This window comes from Oryza glaberrima, chromosome 10 (assembly GCF_000147395.1).
Source record: "Oryza glaberrima chromosome 10, OglaRS2, whole genome shotgun sequence".
In the NCBI taxonomy this organism is placed as follows: Eukaryota; Viridiplantae; Streptophyta; class Magnoliopsida; order Poales; family Poaceae; genus Oryza; species Oryza glaberrima.
In genome coordinates this window covers 2,752,268-2,776,440 of record NC_068335.1, presented here as the reverse complement: position 1 = coordinate 2,776,440, position 24,173 = coordinate 2,752,268, and the positions used below count along the sequence as shown (strand labels likewise).

The window sequence follows — 24,173 nt, the reverse complement described above, 5'->3', positions numbered from 1 at the left end:
GGGTGGCTTGATACAGAGAAATTCTAACAGTTTGGACTGGGGTGGTTGAAGACCAAACTGCAGGTTCTGCTGCTGCTACTGTGCTTGCTGCTGCACCTGCTGCAACACCTGATGGTACTGTTGCTGCATCTGTTGCATCATCATTGTCATCATTTGAGTCTGATTGTCCAACACCTGAGCAATTGTTGGGTTCTCGGGCGGTGGAGACGGACTGTTGTCAGATGCACTGTTGGCACGTGCTCCATTGATCTGCTCTTCACTGCCACTGGCGTTGTTGGATTCACGGGAACCATTCCTTGTCTTCACCATCTGAAGGGGGATAGGTAGAAATAAGAGAAAAGAAAGAAAAACAGGAGGCTTAGAAACTAATCTTTCTTATAAGTTTAAGTGCAATTATCTTAATCTTGATTAAAACACTGAAAAAGAGGCACACAACTCCTAATTAAGGCAGCCATACCACTGACACATGATATCGACCGCCGACTAACCCACAAGCAATAAACCTAAGCACGGAAACTAGCAAGCAAACAAAACTAAGAAGACGAGAAAGCTAAGGGCGGCGACTCTGAAGCTCGGAGCGGCGCTTGCGATCGAGGAACAGGTCTGACATCTAAAGATGGACAAGGGATAGGAGCCAATTCATGCTCAACTCCAAATTAAACAAAGCAACAAATGACACAAATAAACAACGAAGCATGATGATTTTTATGCATAGAACATTTTCATGAACTCAAATAAACACACTAATGCAACTGACCAAACAATAACTTAATGCATAAAATAGATGCATAGCCATAATGATACACATAAAGCTGTCCCATCGAACCTAGACACGACTTAGTGCATATCACCCGATAAATTTCCAAATAAGATCTTTCTAAAACCCTAGACTGTCCCTAGTCGAGAAATCCAATTGAAGTAGCGATTAAGATTTTTCCCAAAAATCAAAGAACGAACCCCCAAATTTTCCCAAAACAAATCCAAGTGCAAAGAGCATATGCAGATGAAAAGGGGTTCAGAGGGCTCTTAGGGTTTTCCAGTTGGCTTATCATACGGTCAACGTCGGCTCTGATACCAACTTGTCACGCCCAGAAATTCACGAACTAGAATTTCTAAGCTGAATGTGCATTAAATCCCTGTCCAGGACCAGCCAGGGTACACAAACGACAATTGTTGACATACAGATCCACGTCTTACAAAAATAGAAAAGATTACAAATGTAGCGGAAAAGATAAAACAAACTAAACTCGGAAGCTTGACTTCAGCAGCGGGGCGAATCCATTCCACAGGCAATCCTTGACGGCAGCGACAAAACCAACTTCAACAAGACAGCTCCAACTAGAAAGATCTTCAGCTCTGGTGTGGGGGAAAAGAGAGCAAGACTGAGTACTACCCACTGTACTCAGCAAGTCATACCGGAAGAGGAGGTATGATGCAGGATATAACCAAAGGAGGCTAGGGGTTCTTTTGCATAAAGCTAGCATTTATAAGCAATAGTTGAAAGCAGTAAAACAGTTGTAGTAATTAATCAATATTAACCAATCACTGTCCAACGCTACACCACATTGCAACAGGCCCAACCAACCACCTAAACTACACCAGTTCATTAAGCTAAACTAGGGTGAGACTAATCACGGTGAATCTGGTTGATCGCCCATAACCGCGGGCACGGCTATTCGAATAGTTTTACTCTGGCCAGAGGTGTACAACTGTACCCACAAGACACGATTCCACACATGTCGCCATGCCCCGAAGTATCACCATGATACTGCAAAGGGGAAAATCGTGACAAGACCCTCCACATAACCCTCCCCTAACCATCCACACCACGCTAAGGTTTCACCCCCACCCCTCAAAAGGCAGTAGGCGGTCCCCTCTTGCACCGCGGTGAATCCGGCAGCTGGACAACCGGACACCCCGGCCGACCCAACTCCATCACGCCCACCCTCGCCACCGGTGCCTAGGAAAGGGTTGAGCTATACTTCAGATCAAGCAGTTACCCACTCCCGCTTGTGGTAAGCACGGTAAGTCTCCCAGGGTTTCCCGTGAACCGGTCCATAACTGCCATGGGTGCGACCAGCAAAACCATGCACCCACAGCCCGCCATTCAGAATATTTTAATTAACTGACACCCTTGCGGTGGCACCAGTCCAAAGCTATGCTAATAGTCAGAGTCTATGTAATAATGTGATCCCCATTTGTGTAGTAGTTGAACTAACCATGGCTAAGCATTTCCTAAGCCAACATCTAGTCATTTTGATACCCAAGTTATCAATGGCATACCCAAGTTATCAATGGCATAAGGTAACCAATATGTGGCTGAGGAATAGGACCCATCCCACATTACATTGTAAAAGAATGCAACATTTAATAGAAATGCGGGATATTTGTAAATTGGGTACAATATGATCAATTCTAATGCATGACTTGCCTTGCTCTCGCACTGATGAGACCACAGCAACGTCTTCAAGAAACCGCGGATCGACGAAACGGCCGAAATCTACGCGACAAACAAAGCACACAAGCAAAATATGCTATAAGACTACTGAAACAGGAAACAAAACCATTTTTAATGGATTCTTTGCACTTTTATGAATTTACTGAGACTTGAATGGACTTAAACGGAGCTCGGATGAATTACTTATGAATTTTAGAAGATAAACTGTGTTTTTACTAATAAAGAAAAGTCCTTAATCAATTTATTGCGCAATAATACCCAGGGCTAACGTCATCCAGCGGGCGGCTGCGCCGACAGGTGGGCCCCGCTTGTCAGCGCACAAGGGGAGGGAGAGGGGGCTCGGGCAAGTGGGCCCCACTGGCAGCGGCACAAGGTGACCGGTCTACCGTGGACCGGGACCACGCGGGTGGTCCACTGCCGGTCCACGGGACCGATGGTCCGGATCGGCCCGAGGCCGATCGGACGGCGCGGGCGGCGGCTAGGCACGGCTCGGCTCGGCACCAAAACCGACCGACCGGCCATGGCAAGCGGCGGCGGCGGCGCGCGCGGCTGCCGACGACGACGACCGGCGGAGGAAGGCGGCGGCGGACGGCGCGAAAGGCGGCGACGGATGGCCGAAGCGGCGGGACGGCCAAAGACGGCGGCGCACGCAGGAAGGGGAGAAAAGGGAGGGGGAGGGAGTCCTCACCGGAGGGGCGGCGACCGAAGCGGGAGGGGATGAGTGGCGGCAGCGCTTCGGAAAACGGCGGACGGGAGCGGCGCGACCTGGGAAAAGGCGGTGAAGGGGTTAGGGAGAAGAGAGGAGCCGCGGCACGGCGAGGAGAAATGGTCGGAGATGGAAACAATGGCGAGTTCACCGGCGCGCGCGAGGGAAGAGGCGCTCCGGTGGGATTCCGGCGACGCGAGGCGGCGGCCGGGAAAGCTCTTGCAGCGGCGAAGCTAACGGCGGCGGCGACTCTAGCGGCGGTGGCGCGCGGCCGAAGGCAGCGGCAAGCGGCGGAGCTCGGGTGTGACGGCGTGGGCGCGGTAGGGGGCGTGGGATAGGACGGCAAATGGGGGAAACGAGGGAGGGGACTTGGGGGAGGGTTTTTATGGGCGAGGGAGGGGCGGACGTGGCCGGGGAGATGGCCGAAACCGCCGGCGACGTGGGGAGGAGAGAGAGAGAGTGAGGTGGGATTCAAAATGAATCCCGCCCACTTCGTGCGTGTGCGCGAGCGGGAAGGGCGGAGGAGTGGGGCGGCGACGTGGGCGCGCGGCACGGGCGTTGTGGGGCGCGGAGAACGGCGGGAAACGGTGGCGGCGGCGTGGGCAGTTTCGACGGCAACGGCGGTTCCCGGAGGTAGGAGACGACCGACTGGTGGGGCCCACTTGTCGGCGTCCCGAGAGAGGAGGGAGGGGCGGCTTGGGCCAGCCCACAAGGAGGAGGGGCCGCGGGAGAGGGATGGGCCGACGGCCCAACAAAGAAAAAGGAGGGAAAAGAAAAGAAAAAGAGAAAAAGGATTTTCCTGGGATTAAAAATATTGCACTTGCTCAATTTTAATTGGTTAAAATTATTTTCAAGGCTCTGAAAATTCCACTAAAAATCATGTTAATGTATTGGAGCATGGGGAACTCAAGAAAAATTCCACCACGCCGAATTCGATTATTAAATGAATTTATTAATTAGGGGTTTAGCTCTAGGTTAATTAAACAATTTCTTCGAGCAGTTTATTTAACCCATTTTTAAAGCAAGGAAAAAAGGGGAAAACTTCAGGGCGTGACAGCACCCTCTCTTCCCCTCCCCTCTCTCTCTTCTCTCGTGCCGCTGCCTAGCCGTCGCCTCCGCCCCCTTGCCCCGGCCTGCGCTCGCCCGCCATGGCCGCGCTCACCTCCCGGACGTGCTCGTACTTGTCATGGCAGGTGACGGCCGAATCTAGGGCGACGCTGCTGCCAAGCATCAAGGTGATGCCGACGGGGGAGGAGGGCCGGCACAGAGTGGTGGTGCTTGCCGGGTACTCCTAGCCACTCCTATCTCCAACCCTTCCCCAAATCGCTCCACCGAAAGCGGCGCCACGGAGGAAGGCTGACGCGGCCACGCTCTCCGCCGCCACCACCGCCACCGTCTCCTCCGTCGACGCCTTTCTCGCCGGCCTCCTCATCGACCACAGCGTGCTATCCCCTACATCCGTCTCTTGTTCTGCCTGCGTCGTCGCGTCTTCTCGGACTTGGACTCCCGTCTCCTCTCCGAACTACATAGTTCGCCGGCCTTCCATCTCTCTCGAGCCGCACGCCGAGCTCAGAGACCCAATCCGATCCTGCTAAGGTTTGGTTGGTAGCTCGAGCAGGTGATGGTGACGACATACACCCTGTTCCCGGTGATGTTGGTGGCTGCTACCGCTAGGACCTACTGTCCGGCTACTGCCACGGGGGAAAAGCGTCAGGAGAGGAAGGAGGAGCTGCGATGCCACCTCGCTGAGGACGCCAACTGGCCCCGCACCGATGGCCGCTCCTTCCATGACTGTTGTCCTGCATGTACATCCTCCTCCTTCATGATTTGTAGGCCGCCGGGGCGAGGCGGGAGAAGAGTAGGCGGTGGCGGCGACGGTTGCGAGGCGTGAAAAGGCGAGGGCGGCGGCGAGGCTACGGTCCTCGAGGTACTCTACGATGTCAGTGAGCCACTGGGAGGCGATGCCGTAGTTGTTGGAGAGGAAGTGGAGCGCCTCCTCGAAGTGGGACAGCACGTTGAGGTATCCGGGGAGGTCATCGGCGACGGCGGAGGCCGCGAGGAGCGGCGGCTTGAGGCTGTGCACGGCGGCGGCTGGCCCCAAGGCGTGGTCGATGTACTCCCCGGCGCCCTTGAGCGCGTCCTGCGGGGCGCGGATCAGGCGCACCGCCGCCTCCATCATTGGGAGCCTCGCCTAGATCTCCCCGAGTGGGAGGTCGACGACGAGTCGCCTGCTCGGCTCGGTTGCACTGCAAGGTTGGAGCCAGCTCACCTACCTCGCGGCAGGCGCACGCCTCCACCTCTGTGCCCACCGTCGCGGGTTGCGGCGTCCGGCCCCGTCTCCGCCTCCGCGCCCAACGTCGCAGCGCCCGCCCGCGCGGGACTGCTTCGCCGCTGGCAGCGACACAACGCCGTCAACGCCATTCGTGACCGGCTGCCGCCCTCGCCTTTTCCCACGTCGCAGCCGCCGCCGCCGCCTTGTCACCCGCCGCCTCCTCCTCTCTCGCGTCGCCTCGGCGGCCTCCGCCTCAGCCGCCAGCCAGCTTGCTGCCTCGTCGCTCTAGCCGCCACCCCAGAAGAGAAGAGAAGAGTGAGTGAGTGAGAGAGAGGAGGAATGGAGAGAATAGGGGAAAGAGAGAGGAGGCTGACATGGATTGTCTGACATGTGGGGCCCACGTTGGTCCCACACTGACTCAGCCGCCACGTCGGACAAAACCGGGGTCAAAACCACCGATGGACCTAAAGCGGATGGCTTTGTTAGTTGAGGGACGCCCGGTATCTGGTTTTGCTATTGTGGGATGATTTTGTATCTCGATGACAAGTTGAGGTACCTTAGGTGTACTTTTTCCCTCCGGCTAAGCTGGTCGATCGCCACCGTGGCCAACACAACATTTATAACTTTCAATATAAAAAATTTTCAATATAGACTTTAGAAGATTTTCAATTCAAATTTGTACAACTACCAACACAAATTATTGATACTAACTTTATATTGACACTGAAAAATATATACATGGCATCTACATGTCATATAGCCCACATGGCCCATTTGTCTTCAAAAGCCCGGTACACAGACATTAAAAACGGAATAAGCCTATTTTGCCTCTTTCAGCTATTGCCGTTGGTCATCCTGAATCGGGTATAATGCAATTTCCAACTTCAAAATTTGATGCAAATTAATCTCATTGGTGGTTCTGATAGCAGTTTTTGTTAACGTGATAGGTTGACTTAATCCAAATACACTGACGTGACAATTCAGTCATCAAAGAAATTGAAAATAGAAGTGGATCTAACGTGTAATAAAAAAATGGGGCTTCTACTTGTCAGCGCTACTTCTTTTTCGAACAGCGACATGTACGTACGTAGTTGAGCGCCTGTTCGAACCGCTCCTGTAACGCGCCGCCGCTGCGGTTTGCCTCCTGCTGATCTGATCATCACCATGCTTAATTAGTTCAAACAAAACCTGGTTTGACAAGAATCGAAGCTTCAGTTTTGTCTCAATTAAGCTGCAAACATTTTTCGAAGTGTGGCTCCTTCTTGGAGCAAACGTTCGCATTTGGATCCAAGCTATTGTTCTTCTTTACCTCCAAAACTTATTTCCTCCGTGCCGCTTGTCACCGTCGCCGTGCGTGCCAGCTTTGCCCGTGAGAGGAAGAAGAAGATAAGGAGAAGTGGGGCTGACAAGTGAGCCACCATTTTTTATTTTTATCTTTGTCATTTACACATGGGATCCATATCTGTTTTCACTTCCTTTGATGGCTGGGTTGCCACATCAGTATACTTGGACCAAATCATTCTGTCACGTCATAAAAAAACCGTTTTTAAAACCATTGAAAGAAGTCAATTTACACCGATTTTTAAAGTTAGAAGAGGTATTATACCCAATTTTGCTGTTACAAGGGATGCGAACAAGAGATGGAGACAAAGGCCTTGTGTGTGCAGCTTCTAGCGTGTGATAACGCACAAAAAAGAAGAAAAAGAAAGAATTTTTTATTTTTATTTTTTAAAAGATTTAAAAAAATAAATTACCATTTCGGTTTTTTAAAGAAATATACTCTTCCCGCCCTATGGTACGGCGGGTCATATATAAATTGTTCTACCGTAGGGTGAGAAATATGACGTGATGGATGATAGGAGGAGCGCGTCGTGGCAATTTTGCAGGCATCCCCTTATCGCCTTCTCGTAGGGTGATTTATTATCGGGAAGAGGTCGCCTGCAAAATAAGACCAGGGAGCTGCTTGATAAATTGCCCTTTGTTAGGACAACCTATCAGGAATTTTTTGAATGTGGCCCTCTCTTGACAATAAATCGTCTAACGGAAGAAAAAAAAGGAGCGCCTGCAAAATTTTCAGTCTGTCACGTCATATTACTCGCTTTAGCATAGGGCGATTTATATGCTCCGTCCTACGGTTAGGTAGGAGGAGTACATTTCTATGGAACTTCGAAACGGTAATTTATTATTTAAATTTTAAACAAATAAATAAATAAAATTCGAAAAAAAGAAACACCTCAAACACGTGAAGGTGAAGCATTCGCTCAGGCGTGCGCCCAATAGCAAAGAGCCAAAGATGTTGTTTATACATTGAGAAGGTGATTTGATTGACCCAATTCCGATCATCTTGTGGAATCGGCTTCCACTATCTTAAAAAAATCGACTTATAAGAATGTATTGCTCGTACAAAAATAACAGGAAAGAGATTGGAGAACAATTCCCCAATTATTCGTGTCGTGTCCATATTCTGATCAGTGCTTAATTAGTTAAGGAGTGTGGATAAACTAGCTGAGCTGGGTCTCTGCATGACTGCATAGATGCCACCTGGACGGAGCAACATGCAACATGCATGCATGCAATAATTGTGGACGATTCCCTAAAAGAAAAAAATAATACTAGACCTTTTAGCATTGTCCATATTCATATACTCTCTCCGTCCCAGAATATAAGAAGTTTTAGAGTTAGACACGGTTATTAGAAAAGTAGGTAGAAGTGAGTAGTGGAGGACTGTGATTGGATGATTAGTGGAGATAGGTGAGAAAAGTGAATGGAATGGTGGAGGGTTGTGGTTGGTTGAGAAGAGAATGTTGGTGAGAAGTTGTTATATTTTAGGACAATCTTAAGAGCTAAAAGTTGTTATATTTTTTAAGGAGGGAGTAGATATTAATGAATTTAGGTATACATATATGTCTAGATTCATTAACATATATATGAATATGGATAATGTTAGAAAATATTATAATATGAAACGGAGGAAGTAGATGTGGACGCAGTCGGCGTCGGAGATGTGGCCGACAAGCGCTACGGCGACTTCCCACCCGAAGATGCACTTACTGATCGACCAGGCCGGGTCTCTCTCTGCTACACTGTTTTCTTTTTTTTATTTAATCTTCCGAATCAGAATAGTCGTCTCTTATCCAGATTTATTTATAGTGTCAAGACATCAATCATATTTTAGAAATGGAGGAGGCATCGTCGCCTTGTACAAGTCGATGAATGGATCATGATATTCTTAATTGATAAACATGAGCCGGCTGGCTTGTTTATTTCCGCCCGCAGCGTATGACTGTACGTGTGCGTTCATAAATAACGTCGTCGTCGTAGAGAGTAGAGGGACGAGGTGTAGTGCACGCATCACATGGAAACACACTCAATTAATTTAGTCATCATATATACGGATTAATTACGTTAGATGAAATACAATGCGCCACGATTACATATACTCAAGACATATAGTACTTCCAGTAAAAAAGAGAGTAACGCTCTTGACTTTATACCCACTTCATTTCAAAATATATATGCCACCATTGACTTTTCACATAATGTTTTACTTCCTCCGTTTCATATTATAAGACTTTCTAGCATTACCCGCATTCATATATATATATATATATATTAATGAATCTAAACATACATATATACATACGTGTTTAGATTCATTAACATATAATAATGCTAGAAAATCTTATATGATGCTAGAAAATCTTATAATATTAAAAAATAATGCGAATATCATTTATTTTATTGTGACTTGTTTATCATCAAATAAAATCTAATCTTAACTTATACTTTTACGTATTTATACTAAATTTTTGAATAAGACGAATGATTAAATATTGTGCGAAAAGTCTACGTTGTGCGAAAATTCTACGGCGAAAAGCAGAGAAAATTGTTCATTGCTTCTCCTCCAGGAATTCGGTGAAGTCAGTGATGAGTGTACTTGGATTTTCCACACAGTTAACAGACTTGGTAATTTTGCCCCATATTTCGCATACAATACTCTTTTAACATTTTTTCTAACTTAATCCATTTTCTTTTCTTCTCCTATTTTTCCATCAACTGATGTCATCATTTTACCACTAGCTCTGCTTTTTCTCCACATTAATCTTCTCCTCACGCTTAGTCACCATTTATATACTCCTTTACAACAAACAATGCATCATCATTGTAAATTTTAAAATTAGTCCTCACCTGTTCTTGTTGTGAATTTAGCAGATTAGTCCCATGAACTTCTTCATATTAAAAATAATTAAATCAAAATAGATAGCCACATACAAGCGGATATTCCCTATACAGTAAAAAAGACAGGTTACAACATCGCATGGGGAAACATATTTTATTTATATGATATTATAATACCTTTTCTTTTACCCATAACAAAGCAAATGCATTCACCTAGTACTCATAAAACCGTTATTCAAAATTACCAAACCCATTAATTAACATCTTCAGTCAAAATTGCCAACTCTACACTATACTCCCTCCTTCCCTAAATATTTGACGCCGTTGACTTTTTTAAACATTTTGACCATTCATCTTATTCAAAAACTTTTGTGAAATATGTAAAACTACATGTATACATAAAAGTATATTTAACAATGAATCAAATGATAAAAAAAACTAATAATTACTTAAAATTTTTAAATAAGACGAACAGTCAAAAGTTCAACAGCATCAAACATTTAGGAGGGAGTATACTCCAAGGAAAAACAAAAACTTATCTCTTATTGATACATACAACCAACTTCCCCCTTTTTTTGAGGGTTGAAAGGAAAATTCACATAGGACCATATCCTGCAGTCCCTGTTGATTCATCCTGCCACCGATCTTGTCTCTTCTCCGGCCGCCGGGCCGCCCTCCGCTTTGGACCTTCCGGCCACCGGCCTCCGCCCCGTGACCTCCTCCTCATCCTCATCCTCCTCGTGGAAACCACCACCCTCATCTTCTCATGCTTCCTAGTTTCTAACGCATCGATCACTTCCGACACGACATGGCGTCGTCGTCGTCGGCGCTGGTGGCGGTGGTGGTTGTGGCGGTTCTTGCGTTGGCGGAGGCCGCGGTGGCGTTCGCGGGGTACAACACGAGCGCCGGGGCGGTGGCCGGGAAGCTGAACGTGCACCTGGTGCCGCACTCCCACGACGACGTCGGGTGGCTCAAGACCATCGACCAGTACTTCGTCGGCACCAACAACTCCATCCAGGTAACGTATAATTCCCCCCTCCCCCTCGCCGCGTTCACACCAGCGCGGCTAGGTGTTCGTCCGCGTCGCCGCCGCCGTCGCCCGGCGTGCTCTGTTCTGCTCTGCTCCGTGGTGCGCTGCTTAATTGTGGTTGGGGTTTGGGGATGGGGGGATTTGCAGGGCGCGTGCGTGATGAACACGCTCGACTCCGTGGTGGACGCGCTCATCCGGGACCCCGCGCGCAAGTTCGTCTTCGCGGAGCAGGTGAGGTGCTCGTACCAATGCTCCACCCGATTCGCCTTCTTCTTCCTCCTCGATTAATTTCTCTCTGTGATATCGTCTTCTGTTACAAACACCAACATCCTCTGCTACCTCTGCTAGAAATGATTTTACCATGGGTAACTAAATTATCTGCTACCTCTGCAAGAAACGATTTTACCATGGTAACTAAATTATCTGCTACCTCTGTAAGAAACGATTTTACCATGGGTAACTAAATTATCTGCTACCTCTGCAAGAAATGATTTTATCACGTGTAACTAAATTATCTGATTTTTTACTACGTGTAACTAAATTGTCTCGTTTGATGATGTCTCACTAGTTACTGATTCCTGGGTTTGCTTTTTCAACACCTCGCCTCAGCTCTAAATAAACCCAAAATTTATGAGTTTTTTTTCTTTTGGGAAATCAGTGCTGCAAAATTGCATGACAAGTGTAGAATGAATACAAGGACTAAATCAGATAAGAGAAAGCAACCCCAAAAAAGGTGCTACTTTCGTGTTGCCATCTTGTGCTTGGAATTTAGGAAAGAAGCTAAGGTGGTTGAGCTTTGCTGGGGCTTCATGAGGGATTCTTCACATATTGTTTACAAAGATGCTCGTCACACTCATAATATTCTTTCACTATGAAAGCAAAACATACTCCAGATATAGGAGTACTTCATAATCGTTTCCTCTTCTTTTTTTTCCCCTTTTTGAGAGGCTATTCTGCTTCTACATCCGTGATTATGGTCTGTTCCTGCGTTTCTGTCAGTGGCTTTGGGTTTTGCATCAACTGTGCCACGACAAACAGAAGCAAATATTTTAATGTGCTTGATAAATTAGTACACATGTGCATCAATCCCTACTTTGTACTGTACTATGTTCCAATGATACCATATTCGAGCTTAGGCTGTGTTTAGATCCAAAGTTTGGATCCAAACTTCAGTCCTTTTCCATCACATCAATCTGTCATACACACAACTTTTCAGTCACATCATCTCCAATTTTAACCAAAACCCAAACTTTGCGCTAAACTAAACACAGCCTTAGCTGTGGGGAAGTGTCTCTTGTCTGCTTCACTTTATCCTTTGGAGGATATTCCCTCCATCAAAAAAATATAGCAATTTCCAACATTCAAAATTCGGTTCAAAATACTGCAACTTCTCTATCTACTCTTTTATCTCAACCAATCATAATCATCTCCTATTTAATTTCTTCATCTACTTTTTCATCTCAACCAATCAAAACTTTCTCCCATTTAATTTCATCCCTCGTTTTAATCTTCTGAAAAAAAAATCAGAAGTGCTTATATTTTAGTATAGGGAGAGGACAAGCAATGGCCCATGGACCATACCAGACCTCGCTCCTGTTCTGGATAAGCATGCCCATAATTCAGTGTCTCACTCAATCGAACTTTCATCCTACAATTGCCTCTCTATGATTGTCTGTACCAATCAGAGGTAGTATTCGGATTTGAGAATTCAGAGAAGTAGAAAAATGACATTTCAGAACACATGGCTTAAAAAATATCAGTAAATAGCTGACTTCCTACTTCTTTTTTTTATGGCGAGGCAATCATAACTTTTATGGAGGACGAATCATTTCGTAGCTGCATGTGGTGACATATCAAACGGGAATTTTAAATTTCCTTGTCAAAAAAGTATGAATTTTTAAAATACTTTTTCGTATTTTCAAAATACAAACTGATACATTCAGAGAAGAAACTGTTTCTTATTGAACTTGTTTCCATGAGGAAAAGAAATCATTTCTTGTCTTTCAACTGAATCGATTCTGAAGGGGCCTTGAAACTTTTTTGGAAAGTCAAATTTCAAGCTTTGAAATTTTCATAGCAAGTCCAAAATTCAAAACAACTTTCTATGTCACCGACATGTTGGACCGACTAATAGGTGGCACCCCTCCTGTAAGTTCCTGGAGTCTCAATAGATCACAGGGAAATTGTTCATAAAAATATGACTGAAGTTAAGAAATGAAAATGAAATCTCAAATGTCTTAATGGATCTAACTCATAGATTGATACTCTCTCCTTTCCAAAATATAAGAACTTTTAGGATTTGAATTTTGTTCAAAATATAAGGACTTTTAACATTATTCACAACAATAGTTGTCCCATCAATCAAATCCCATTTAAATTTCTTTCCGTCTTACTCTCACCTACCCTCCCACCCCCACCCATCCCATATTTGTTGAGGGTAATGAAGTCTTCTCTTCATAACCTTAATCTCTGCTAAACATCCTAGAAATCCTTATATTTTGGAATGGAGGGAGTAATAAGAATAAAAGTCCTCTATGTATACTACCTGCCAAGAATTGTTGGTGTTGGACCACATCAACTGTAGAGACTGACATATGTCTTTTCCTTCCAGGCTTTCTTCCAAAGATGGTGGGCAGAGAAAAGCCCAAAAATCCAGGCCATAGTCCACAAGCTAGTTGATTCTGGTCAGCTAGAGTTCATGTATGGGATTCAATCTCATTGCTATATTGGATTTTGTCTTTAGAAGTTTGAGAAAATTTGGAAATTTTAAATTCAGAAATGGTGGGTGGTGTATGCATGATGAAGCCGCCGTCCATTATATTGACATGATTGATCAGACCACACTTGGTCATCGGGTAATCAAGAAACAGTTTAACAAGATCCCAAGAGCTGGCTGGCAAATTGATCCTTTTGGTCATTCTGCAGTTCAAGGTTATTTGCTTGGGGCAGAGGTAATATTAACATCACATTTGAGCACCATGCATGTCGAGTCCTTATAGAACTGTTGGACCGCTATAATCTCATGCTCCTACATACTATTCCATTTTCTGAAAGCCTTGCCAATTTATTTATGTGTATTTGTGCAAATGTACCTTAAGTCCTTTTGTTGTTTTAAGTTATCTTCATATCAAAGTTTAGATTTTGCCAGATCGATGTATCATTTTGCTGGATGTTCAAGAAGTTCACTGTGTCATAGAATTCTTTTTTCCTCATAATATCGGTGCTAGAGTGTGGAGATTTTACATTTGTTTACATTGCAATTCTAGCTTGGTTTCGATTCTATGCATTTTGCGAGAATCGATTACCAAGATAGAGCAAAGCGTAAAGGAGACAAAGGCCTAGAGGTTATATGGCGCGGCTCAAGAACATTTGGTTCATCTTCTCAGGTTACTATTGTTCTTTTTTCTTGCAAATAGTTTCATATCTATTCATTAGTAACTTATCATGTGTTGTTAAATTGTTGATTCTATTATCACTGTTCATTTAAACATCTGATTAAACTGCAGATCTTCACAAATGCATTTCCTGTCCATTATAGCCCTCCAGAAGGCTTCGGCTTCGAAATTTTCGATGATTTTGTACCTGTACAGGTATATGCATGGTTGCAGATCAGCAGTTTCAGTTATCCCCAGATACACAAATTTCAATTGATTGTTCAACCATTTCGATATAGGATGACATGTTGCTGTTTGACTACAATCTTAAAGAACGTGTGAATGATTTTGTTGCTGCAGCCTTAAAACAGGTAAATTTTCATTTCTTGGTTTATTTCTTCCCAGTTAAAAATCAGCATTGAACAGAAACCCAGATTTGGATTCTGCCTTTTTTTTTTTTATGTGACAGGCAAATGTTACGCGCACAAACCACATAATGTGGACTATGGGGGACGATTTTAATTACCAGTATGCTGAGTCTTGGTTCCGGAACATGGACAGGCTTATCAATTATGTGAACAAGGTATTGCTGATTCACAAATTTAACTTCAGACTATCGATCAGACTGTCTGTGTGCCGTTTATGTTCTCTTCTGATCATTTTTAACTTTCTGCAATTTAATCAGAAGAATATGAACCGGCGAATTTGAATTAGTTATACTGAATTCAAAAGAAATGAAATTTTCTTGAGAAATAGTGGTGGGGGTGGGGGTGGGGTGGGGTTCCGAGGTTTCGAACATTTTGAACCAAAATATTGAACCCTGGTTTAACAGCTGTTTTATCGGTTTTCGACGGTTCAAGCATATGGATGGTCGTTTAGCAAAACCAGAATAACTAGGCCCTGGATCTGGTTTTAATAACTAAGCCGCTGGGTAATTTTCTCTTCTTGAAAAAGAAAGCTTAGTGTGCTGAAAACGCAGGATGGCCGTGTGCATGCACTGTACTCTACTCCATCTATTTACACAGATGCAAAACATGCGTCAAATGAATCATGGCCACTCAAATACGATGATTATTTCCCGTAAGTTACCAAACTTCGCAAATCAGTAAGAAGAGTTATCCTTCATGCCCTCATTCTATTGCATATTGCAGGTATGCTGATGCAAAAAATGCTTACTGGACTGGATATTTTACAAGCCGTCCAACTTTCAAGCGATATATTCGAATGATCAGTGGATATTACCTGGTATGATATTTCTGCAATGCAAGTCGAAAACTACAGGAATTATGATGATGCCTAAAATAGTACTTTTATTTTAAAAAATAATAATCCTAAACTAGATATTTAGAAGCTCTAAAATAACTAACTTTAGGACATGTGTTTTCCTGCAGGCTGCGCGTCAATTGGAATTTTTGGTGGGTAGAAGTTCCTTAGGATTGTTTACTTCTAGCTTGGAAGATCCACTGGGGATTGCCCAACATCATGATGCAGTCTCAGGAACGGCAAAGCAACACACAACTGATGATTATTCGAAACGCCTTGCGATTGGGGTTTCTCAGGTTCATAATATTTACTACAGAAATTGTTGCCGTGATTTATCATGATGTACTATTATTTAATCAAATAATTTATAATGAAGCAAAATATCTATTCCTACCTTTTCAGGTTGAGAAAGGTGTTAATACTGCTCTAAGTTGTCTCACAAGTTCCAAAGGAACATGTACAGCAACAAAATTTAGTCAGGTAACATAATATGTACTTGATTTTGTGTACGATGCTTACATTTTCACAAAGAATAAATATTAGTGATTCTAGTACTTTGTCACATTTATCTTTACCATTAGTTTCTTCTAGATTTTCCATCAGCATTACGATCTACAACCAAATGTAAAAGGCGGGCAAGCATTAATATTAATTGTTAAGACTGTTTTTGCACAACAGTTTCAGAAATATCATTTTAAAATTTCCATATGCAATTTTGGAACATATTTCCCTGGTGTGATTATTTGTCTTGTTCATTCAACTTTTTCAGTGCCAACTCCTCAATATTAGCTACTGCCCTTCAACTGAGGAAGGAATTTCATCCGCAAAGAGTTTAGTAAGTACAAATTAGTAATCTGTTCTATTACAAGAAATGCCAGTTAAGTTTTTCATATATTGACATGATCCTATGCAGGTTATAGTTGTTTATAATCCTCTTGGATGGGAACGTAGTGACTTTGTAAGAGTTCCAGTAAGTTTTTCAAAGCTCTGCTCAACCGTTCTGTTCAGTAGTTTCTGATGGTCTGCACAAGAACTTATAGATTAAGAGTTCTTAATGATCCATATGGAGAAAAATATACCTCAATTTAATCAAAACACTTCAATATACTTTGTAAACGCACAGAACGAAATTTCCGATGAACCACGTGCTCTTTTTACTAGATCTAGCTTCTTTGACTAACCCGTATTCCATAATTATTTTAACTATTTTGCAGGTAAATGATGCCAACTTAATTGTAAAAACCTCTGATGGAACTTCTCTGGAGTCACAACTAGTTGAAGTTGATATCGTGACAGCACGTTTAAGGAAGTTATACATAAAGGCTTATCTTGGAATCACGTCCGATAAACCCCCAAAGTATTGGCTAGTTTTTCAAGCTTCTGTACCACCACTGGGATGGAATACCTACTTCATATCAAAATCTACTGGAACAGGTGAAACTTCATAATCTTAACATAATTAGGTGCATCGAATTGTCCTGTCGCAAGTGCTGCTTATTCTTTTTGGTCAGATAAACATAATTATTTTGTTGATAAGGCGGGACATCGTATCATTTTCCAGTGGGGCTGCTGAAAATACCTTCTTTTATCTTTTTTTTTTTGAGAAAATGGGTAAAACTCGCCTCTAAAAGACTAAAAGTCGGATGTACACGGCCAGCAAATACCTGTTGTATTCAACTTTGTTGTTATTAGTCTGTTGATTTACATCATTAACCTTCGAATTATCCAGGATCTAATGGAATGGGGTATGTCTCAACCATGGTTTCTCCAAGTAATGACACAATAGAAATTGGACCAGGGCCTCTGAAGATGTCCTTTTCATCAAAATCTGGACAACTCAAGAGAATGTTCAATTCTATCTCTGCAGTGAGTCTAAAATTCATTTATTTCTGAAAAAAGAAGAAGATCTATTTACAAAATTGAAGGAATCTTCCTCTAATATTTGTAGCGCCCACAATGAAATTTATGGCTGTTACATCAAAATGTGACACAACATAAGATTTGATGACCATTGGGTAAACCAATTCCTGCATAGATTTGATCTATCACAACATGATTTTGGCATCATTCATTTATATAAATTTATTTAGGCAAAATTTGCTACAGAACACATAAAAATCATGTAATTAGTTGGGAGACAACGTAAAAACGCGACACGGCTGATGGATACTACAAAAATTGTGTAATTGGCTGTAGGACACCGGAGGCAATATTTTATAATTTCCGAGTCAAAATAGGTGAGAAATTTTTTGAAATGGCGGGATTGCCCTTGGTGCCGCAACATCTATGCACGACTGGATTTGGTAGAACAAGACCTAGTCACTATCTTTTCCCACTCGAAATCCCCAAATGCTAACCCTAGGTTGGTCATCGGCGGTGGCGGCGGTGGTGGAAGAAGAGGCGCCGACAAAGACGACGGTGGCGACGATGGGCAATGGAGCACTTAATTCTTCCTCTTCTTCATCATGAAAGGATAAAGTTTGGAGAACGTTATTCACAGTGCATTAGTTGGAGCCGGGGACGACGAGCCAAAAATCGTGGCGAGAGTCGTGATGCCTCCAGCCGCCGCCAACATGGCCGGAGGAAATGCTGACGGTTGCTGCACCGGCGGCGAGACGACGCGCGACGATGACCGATCGGAGAAGAAAGAGCGGGAGGAGGATGAGGAGGTGGAGAGGCTGAAGGAGCTCTGGTTGTCGCTCATGGAGCTGGAGCAGTTGCTGCAGCTCCTGCAGGCGGAGCTCGACAAGCATCGGGAGCAGGATGCCACGGCGCGTGAGTTCGAGCTGCCCGCCGCCGCCGTGAAGGCGCGGCTGCTGGAGCTGAAGGCCACCTCGCTGTAGGAGGAGAATCGTCGCCTGGAGGAGGCGCAGGCATCGGAGCTCGACGCCGTGCGTGGCAAGCTGGCGTGCACCGAGGAGAAGCTGCGGGAGCTCAGGGCACGCGTGGAGCGCGACCAGGAGGCGGCCGCGAGCAAGGCGGTGACGACGCTCGGTGACAGGGCGAGCGAGCTGGAGAGGAGCGGCCACAGGGGTAATCTCGCCATTTCGAAAAGTTTCTCACCTCTTTTGACCCGGAAATTATAAAATATTACCTCCGGTGTTCTACAGTGAATTACACAATTTTTTAGTGTTCATCAGCCGTGTCACGGTTTTGCAGTGTCTCCCAGCCAATTACATGTTTTTTGAGTGTCCTGTAGCAAATTTTGCCTATTATTTAAACCTATTTGTGCTTGCAGTATTTGCACATTTTTTTTGGGGATTTCTCAATAATTTTATGCAGCAACATATATCTATTTAAATGCATTATGCATATAATTTATTATTCTTATCCATACATGTCTAATTATTTTGATGCAGAATGTTACATTAGAAAATTAGATTTAGCTAGTACTGGTTTCTCCTTTGCTTAATTTGCATGATAAATGAAATGATGCCATAATAAATTATTCTACAAGATCCATTCCTAGGAAATAATTATAAAATAGTTCAATTTTGTCATATGAATTCATTTTGTTTGTAGTGATAAACTTGTTATATGTTTGTATTGTCTATGGCATCTACCAATACGATACCACAACTAGTGAGTTTCTTTCAGGTGGATTTGCCAATTCAACAGAGCTTTCTTTGGTATGCTTCAAGCACGGGAGATTCTGAAGATTCACAGGTTTTATGTGAAACTAAAACTTTCTCAATTGCAAAACATATTATTCACATAGTCAACCGTTTCAGTTATCTATGGTTAATTACAGGCATCCGGAGCATATATTTTCAGACCAAATAGGACTACACCGACTATAGTTTCAGTAATGGTAACAGAATTTCTCATCTCATATTTGCATTCGGTTTTCTTTTATTTATCATCCATATACTGTCCTGTGACATTAGTTCCCCTAGATTAATATGAGGGTAAAATTTCTAATAACAGCAAGTAATTACTGCTGAATCAGTGGTGGCGTACATGGAACCTAATGTTTTGTATTTTCATATTATCACCTAACATCAAATCACTTCAAAAGATATAAACTAAAATAGCATAGTATAGTATTTCAGGGGACAATCAAACAAATAATCTTGTATTGTCTATCAAGTTGCTTTTACGCACGTAGTCTCTCCAGTTGCTACTAAGAGAGCACTCAAGTACATAAATAATAAATAAAACATTTACTAAAATAATTGCACCTCTTTATTATGTATATTATAAATACAGTTCTGTATTTTATTTCCTGTTAGGCGCCATTGAAAGTTATCCATGGACCTCTTGTTGACGAAGTCCACCAACAGTTCAGCTCATGGATTTATCAGGTTATAAAAAAAACTGACTCAAATTTACGTTCGTCCATCAGGATTGTAACTAGTGTGGTTCACTTGATCTTTTTAGGTCACGAGACTCTACAAGAATAAGGAGCATGCTGAAGTTGAATATACTGTTAGTAAAATCTTCCACCTCAAAAATAGATGTTTGGGATGAACAATGATATCCCATATTTTAACATGCATCTAATTGGCTGCAATTCTCTCTTATGTGAAAGATTGGACCAATACCTGTTGATGATGATGATGACATAGGAAAGGAGGTTGTTACCAGACTGACAACAAATATGGCCACCAACAAAATATTTTATACAGATTCTAATGGAAGAGATTTCCTCGAAAGGGTGAATATCTATATAATTTGCACTCCATATATTTATTTCGAGTGGTCTCATAATTTATATCGAAATTGTTTTTTTTATGGGAAACAATTAATAGTCATATTGAGCATGTGGTATGGATGTTTTAAAATTTTTGTACTCTTATACCAAAGTTCACAGAAAGCATCGTTCATTTTCAGGTGAGAAACCACAGGGATGATTGGGACCTTAATTTGACTCAACCTGTTGCAGGAAATTACTACCCGGTATGTACAATATTAAAATTTTCATAGTGGATTCATCTTAGGTTTTCTAGATACCACCATAACTCTTTAACTACAGCCTTTTTTTGAACCTTCACATAATGAGATACCATCGCAAATTGATGCATATTAATGCAGTGTTTTTATCCCTATGCCTGTGGATGACACTTTTTGAAGCTATGCTAGCTGTGCAAACTGGATCGATATGTGCTTAATGCTATTTCAAAAGAAAAAAAATTACAAATGTTGACTGTTATGGGTAGGTTTCATTGAAGATCAATAGAGTATCATTTTTCCTTTTAGCTCTCTGTTTTCCTTCAATAGCATGAGGCCCATCTGAGGAAATATATTCCAGTTGAGTAGTATAAATTGAGTTGCATGTATCAATCAGTTTCTTCTATGCTTCTGAACAATATTAACATTGTTTACTGTTGTTGCTAATTCTTATGCATTAACTCTGCAGGTCAATCAAGGAATATATGTAGCAGATGGGAAATATGAACTATCTGTCCTTGTGGATCATGCTGTTGGAGCTTCGAGTATTCAAGATGGTCAGATTGAAGTTATGCTCCACAGGTATTGGCTGGAGTATCCTGATCTAGTTCTGGATGACTGAATCTAGCACCAGACCATTTTCCATTAGGGTCTCAATATCATATTCCTTCTGTTACCTGTTGACACCAATCTAATTGTGTTGTCTTTTATATCTTAATGTGGTACTGTTATTTTTAAACCAAAATACAGCTTGAATTTAGAGGAGCTGGCCAAAGCAAAAATGAAAAAGGGCCTATTCTATCCAACCTATGTCATGGGCATTGGGACAGGAGTCCTAGGCCCAATGGGAACGATATCCTCACCCCTCACGACCTCACGATAAGTACGTAGCTCATTTGGATAGAGTCAGGTGGATTAGGTTAAGGAGTCCTCCATTTATATAAGGAGAGATCATATCCCTGGTCATTAGGTATTTGATCAAGATTTATCTTAGTCTCCACCGGCTCTGCCTTCTCGGGATGTGATCTTACTCCGTCGCTCCGTCAAGGTCCAGGGTCATTCATGTTACTTTTATAATCCAATCTATTTCCTTTCACCACCCTTTCATCCTAAATAATCCTTGCATGTGACAACCCAAGTTTTGAAAAATCATTTTTGGAACCTACCCAGGTTCGTTCACTATATTGTTTAACTGCGTAGGTTTCTAATTTACAACATCTTGAAATTCAGCGATAATTTTGTGGAATGAAAAATTATATTCCTAGCTCCCTCGCACATTATACATCTAACCATGAATAATTTGTGTCAGGCGTCTTTCTGCAGACGATGGCAGAGGAGTTGGGGAACCACTTAATGAAGTAGTATGTGTGGATCAAAAGTGCGATGGGCTAGTGGTATACATTCATTTAAAACAATTTCTCTCTCTTTTATTTATGATATACAACTTGATATCACATTCTCTATAGATCCTGCAACTGACTGGTAGAAACTTTTACAGGCCAGGGCAATTTACTATATCAATGTCAATAAGAAAGGACATGGAGCTCATTGGCGCCGAACATATAGCCAACAAGTTTATTCACCGTTCCTTGTTGCTTTTGCACATGAGGTACATTTATACCATTTTTGTATCAGTTCTTTTAAAAAATCATGTTACAGATTCTACAATTAGCAGCTATAGGGTGTGTTTAGTTCACGTTAAAATTGAAAGTTTGGTTGAAATTGGAACGATGTGACGGAAAAGTTGAAAGTTTGTGTGTGCAGGAAAGTTTTGATGTGATGGAAAAGTTGAAAGTTTGAAAAACAAGTTTGGAACTAAACTCGGCCTATATTTCTCTGACAGGACGAACGCAGTTGGAAATCCAACAATATTGCAAAAGCAAGTACGGTAGAAGGAAACTATAGTCTTCCTGATAATGTTGCAATCATCACCTTGCAGGTTATCACAAAAATTCCTTCTTGCCTCTTAAATTCTAGCATTATATTGGTGATAAGTTCATTTAAAATCATCTCTCAACATTTCAGAGTCTTGATGATGGCACCACACTCCTTCGATTGGCGCATCTTTTTCAGGTATACATTTAGTTCATATGAAATTTCTTTCTATATTTCTCCATGATACTCATTATTATATTGGTGCACTTGCAGGCTCAAGAGGACACACAATATTCAGTAATGGCAAAGGTTGAATTGAGAAAGCTGTTTGGAAAGAGGATAGTAAGTGATGTGTCACACTCACACAGCCCTTGTTTTTCTGCATTAACAGAAATTGTTTCTGTAAAATAATTATAAGCATAAAGAGATGAGACCTAACATTAATTTAATTGTGTTTGCTCAAATCCATTGTACAGATCAAAGATTTGACTGAGACTAGCCTATCTGCAAACCAAAAGAAGTCAGAGATGAAGAAGCTCAATTGGAGAGTAACCGGGGAGAGCAAAACTGATCCTGCACCATTGAAGGGTGGCCCAGTTGACAGCCACGCCCTTGTTGTTGAGCTTGGACCGATGGAGATACGCACATTCTTGCTGAAATTCTGAACTGCGGTTGTTTTGGCCTTTTATTCTTCTCTCTTTTGCTGTGAGGGAAAGGCTTAATTTGGATAGTTGCCTGGATTTATCTGAGGATGATGTTGCTGTCGGTAACTGGTAATAAGAGAATAATAAGTGCTTCCAGCAAATGAAATAAAGGAAAATATTCTTGTTGCTCCCCTGATGTTGCAAATATTATCTTGATTCATGCGATAATTTGTGCGTGTCTTGGTGAGTCTTCACATTAGTTAGCTTCCAACAGTGGCGAACGTAGCTATAAAATAATAGTAGCTGGGTGAACGACAAAGATAATCGACGCATACCATACCATAAATATGTTGTAATAATCAATCAATCAATATATTTAGGCCTCGAAGAACAAAAAAAAACAAAATAGAGTATAATTTTTTAAGTCACCTACTCCCTCCGTCCCAAAAAAGATCCATCCTAACATCCCAATGTAAAATCCGTCCCAAAAAAGATCCATCCTAACATCCCAATGTAAAATTAGTGGGGAGTAAAAATACCCAAAATGTATCACATTATTCGAAAAGTAGTAATGGTACGTGATATGTAGGTAAATGGTATTAAATGGTATTTAAGGGGTAAAATTTCTCATTTTATACTTTTATGTGCTGAAGATATGTGGGATGGTAGAATTTGGTTTTTCGTGAACAAAATTTAAATTCCAGAAGTTGATTTTTTTTTAACGCAAGGAGTATGCATTGCTGAATGCTGGCTGGGTGTGTTCGGATGCCCCTTTTCACAACCCCTTTTATTTGTTTTCTGCGCGCACGCTTTTCAAACTGCTAAACGGTATGTTTTTTTAAAAAAAAATTTCTATACGAAAGTTGCTTCAAAAATCAAACTAATCCATTTTTGAAAAAAATTAACCAATACTTAATTAATTACGCACTAATAAATTGCTCCGTTTTTCGTGTTTACTACGTGCTGGATGGGAACAGAACCAGCGAACTCACCCTAAGGCGTCAAGTAGACATCTATCACATCACATCACAGGGCAAACCGACAGCAGTCCGCCGGTGTGCCCATGGACCCACGCATGACACCATGTCGGCACACAAACTGGCTCTAGCAACCGGCAAAATCACTTAAGCCAAATTTAGTACCAAACTTTTTCTTCAAACCTTTAACTTTTTCTGTAAAATTAAAGGTGTTTTTGATTGTTATTCTGTGATGAAAAATTGGCATTGGAGATTATTGGTTTTGTTATTTGAAATTTATTCACGAAGTGGTTTTGGAGATGATTGGAATTTACAGGTGATTGACAGGGACTGTTGTTTGTCGGGACCAGTCAGACCGGACAGGGTATGCCGGTCAGACCGGCGGTATGCGCGCGGTCAGACCGGCCAGCCCGCGGTCTGACCGGCCGACTCTGTGTCGGTTTCAGTTTCGGGTTGTTTGTTTGGATATCCATGATTATTTCATGATTATGGCTTCTAGATAGAT

At 42.5% G+C, this 24,173-nt stretch overlaps 1 protein-coding gene across 1 annotated transcript; it reads left to right on the top strand.

Annotated features, from left to right (window-relative positions):
- The first annotated feature begins 10,191 nt into the window (after positions 1-10,191).
- LOC127786374 (alpha-mannosidase-like) lies at positions 10,192-22,882 on the top strand. Its single transcript, XM_052313766.1, has 29 exons — positions 10,192-10,633; positions 10,793-10,876; positions 13,257-13,345; positions 13,422-13,596; positions 13,912-14,031; positions 14,152-14,235; positions 14,319-14,390; positions 14,489-14,602; positions 14,999-15,099; positions 15,171-15,264; positions 15,411-15,578; positions 15,685-15,762; positions 16,052-16,117; positions 16,196-16,252; positions 16,497-16,716; positions 17,012-17,148; positions 18,880-18,948; positions 19,034-19,093; positions 19,515-19,586; positions 19,663-19,710; positions 19,814-19,939; positions 20,116-20,181; positions 20,642-20,754; positions 21,482-21,566; positions 21,671-21,781; positions 22,016-22,111; positions 22,198-22,245; positions 22,321-22,389; positions 22,524-22,882. The coding sequence occupies exons 1-29, from the start codon at positions 10,424-10,426 to the stop codon at positions 22,710-22,712; spliced, it is 3,021 nt and encodes a 1,006-aa protein (XP_052169726.1). The 5' UTR covers positions 10,192-10,423; the 3' UTR covers positions 22,713-22,882.
- The last annotated feature ends 1,291 nt before the right edge of the window (positions 22,883-24,173 follow it).